We start from the raw sequence: 2,176 nt of genomic DNA, 5'->3' as shown, positions 1-2,176 counted from the left end.
TCACTCATTGGCTTGTGCGGAACAGACCCAGGCCCTGGAAACCTCAGTGTGTCAAAGGGATCAAACGAGCCGATGCTCTGTCTTCCTGTGTTTCCTCTCCTATGACCAAGCGTCCTGTCCACAGTCCGTGTAGTGCCGCAGTGTTTGCATTTTGCGCTTCGTGTTAGTTAGAGATCGCGCTGTTTCAAACGTCCCTGAGAGCAGTGCTGCACTGCTGCCTCGTGTTCCTAAGCTCAGGAACGCTGTGACGCGTGTGACGGGGAAAATACACGCGGCAGACGAGCTCGGTTGCGCAATGGACCGTAGTGCTGTGGCCGAGAGCTCAGAGTCGGTGAGTGAACAGGACGGAACCCCCAGTACGAGGGGAGGAAGCTGCCCCCCAACACCTGAGGCCAGTGTGGACAGTGGGAGAATCTGCCGTGTGTGATGAGCTGCGGCAAGGATGGAAAAGCAGCCACATTGGCGGACTCATGACACGATGAGGGATTCTGTAGAAAGCACAGCGGACGGCACCGCTGTGGGGTGAAAGCAAAAGATATTTCCAGTGATGTTACTCAGGGCCAGGAAAGTGAAGGCCTTCCTGGGTGGTGTTTATTACAAATAAATGCTCCATAGAACAATTCTTTAAAGAAATATCTGTTACATAAAAAGGCTTTAAACAGAAACTCACACACAAAATAAAGTTAATACACTGTGAGCAGAGGCTCCCAGGACCTGCCCTGCGTTTCCCCTTCCAGCGGCGACTCAGCGTTCGCGCATCCGGCACTCAGCGCAGCTCTGCGTGACACCACCCGGCTGCCGTGAATGACCAGGGTCTCCCGCAGACAGACTTACAGAACACACGCATGCTTCAGACTGAAATATATAACACTGATACATATTATGTAACACATGTGTTTTGATTTGAGTCAAGATTTGCCACTTTCCCACTGCCAGCCCCGGGTTGAAGTTCTGCCCTCTGGGGTCACACAGACGTTGCCCGCTTTGTTAGGAGCTTCTGGGGCCATTGCCTGGGGCCACACAGGTCCATGTGCTGCCCTCACCCTCAGACAGAGCGGGCACGGGGGTGTTGCCTGGGGAGGGGGAGGCTCAGACACTGCCCTGCTCTCTTCCCCAGAGTCACCCCTTCGTGCCCACGGTGCTGGATGGCGTGCTGCTGCCCAAAACCCCCGAAGAGATTCTGGCCGAGAAGAATTTCAATACCGTCCCCTACATCGTCGGCATCAACAAGCAGGAGTTTGGCTGGATCATCCCAACGGTGAGCACGTGCAGCCTCTTAGACTCTCCGCTCTCCCCGTCAGCCCTCCCAGCTCTGGTCATAGACGTCCGTCCTTCTCCAAGGCCCGATCTGAGTCCAGGGCATCTGTCCCCTCCCTCACAAGATGTCATTTCCATGGAAACCTTCTCTGGGATGGCCCAGCTGTGACCGGGGTGCCACGGCCCTGAGAACTCCTCTCCCCAACACTCTTTGATCATCTTGCAATGAAAGAATCCTGCAGTGTCCGTGCTGGGAGGGCCTGTGGAGGTAACGGTTATGCAGATGGAAACGGAGGAGCCTGGAACGGGGAGGGAGCTCGGGAGTTGAGGCGAGTCAGGCCTGGGTGGAGGCTTCTCACCTTGGGCCTGGTGCGCAGTTTTCCATGAATCTCCACGCACGCTCTCAGTCGTGTCTCTGGAGAGATTCAGAGCCAGTTGGTTCTCCTTGAGTTAAGATTGAATCTAAACGTGCAGAAAGACTTCCTTCTCGTCCAACATAGACAAAGCCAACCCCAGTTAGAGCCATAGGACAGGTTTTATTCAGTAACAGGATTGCAGTAGGGAGTTGTCCAGTGTGGACAGGCCCTGAATCCCTGAAACAAAGGCTGGGGCTGTCCTAAAGCCCGGCTGTGCTGAGGGAAAGCCCTGTGGGGTGCGGAGTTGGGGTGGTTAGTCCGTGAGGCTCGACCACCTGGATGTGTGAGTCCCCCTCATCTGGAGGAGAAACAGGAGGCCGTGGTGTAGACTAAAGTGAGGCCCTCCCGGAAGTGAGGCTGGAATCTTTGCACAGGACTGGGAGGGAGACCCAGGGTTGCCTCCCTGAAGGTTTGCGCTTAATAGAGAGGCCTCTCAGGCCCTGGAGGAAGCAGTCTGGGTGGTAGATGTGCATCCCAAGGGCAGAGAAAGGCCTTGTACTTGC

The 2,176-nt window shown here is 55.4% G+C and overlaps 1 protein-coding gene across 1 annotated transcript in view; it reads left to right on the top strand.

Moving 5' to 3' along the window:
- The window catches only part of LOC105820846 (carboxylesterase 1E-like), a gene marked incomplete at its 3' end in the record, with an annotated part of 35,897 nt that overhangs the window by 24,764 nt on the left and 8,957 nt on the right, over positions 1–2,176 (top strand). Inside the window, exon 7 of the mRNA XM_012657419.1 lies at positions 1,118–1,359. Within this exon, the coding sequence (XP_012512873.1) occupies positions 1,118–1,359 (242 nt within the window). The remainder of the gene's footprint in view (positions 1–1,117; positions 1,360–2,176) is intronic.

This window comes from Propithecus coquereli, unplaced genomic scaffold (assembly GCF_000956105.1).
Source record: "Propithecus coquereli isolate 6110/MARCELLA unplaced genomic scaffold, Pcoq_1.0 Scaffold540, whole genome shotgun sequence".
Classification (NCBI taxonomy): domain Eukaryota; kingdom Metazoa; phylum Chordata; class Mammalia; order Primates; family Indriidae; genus Propithecus; species Propithecus coquereli.
The sequence above is the reverse complement of the archived record's forward strand: the minus strand, read 5'-3'. Positions and strand labels throughout refer to the sequence as shown.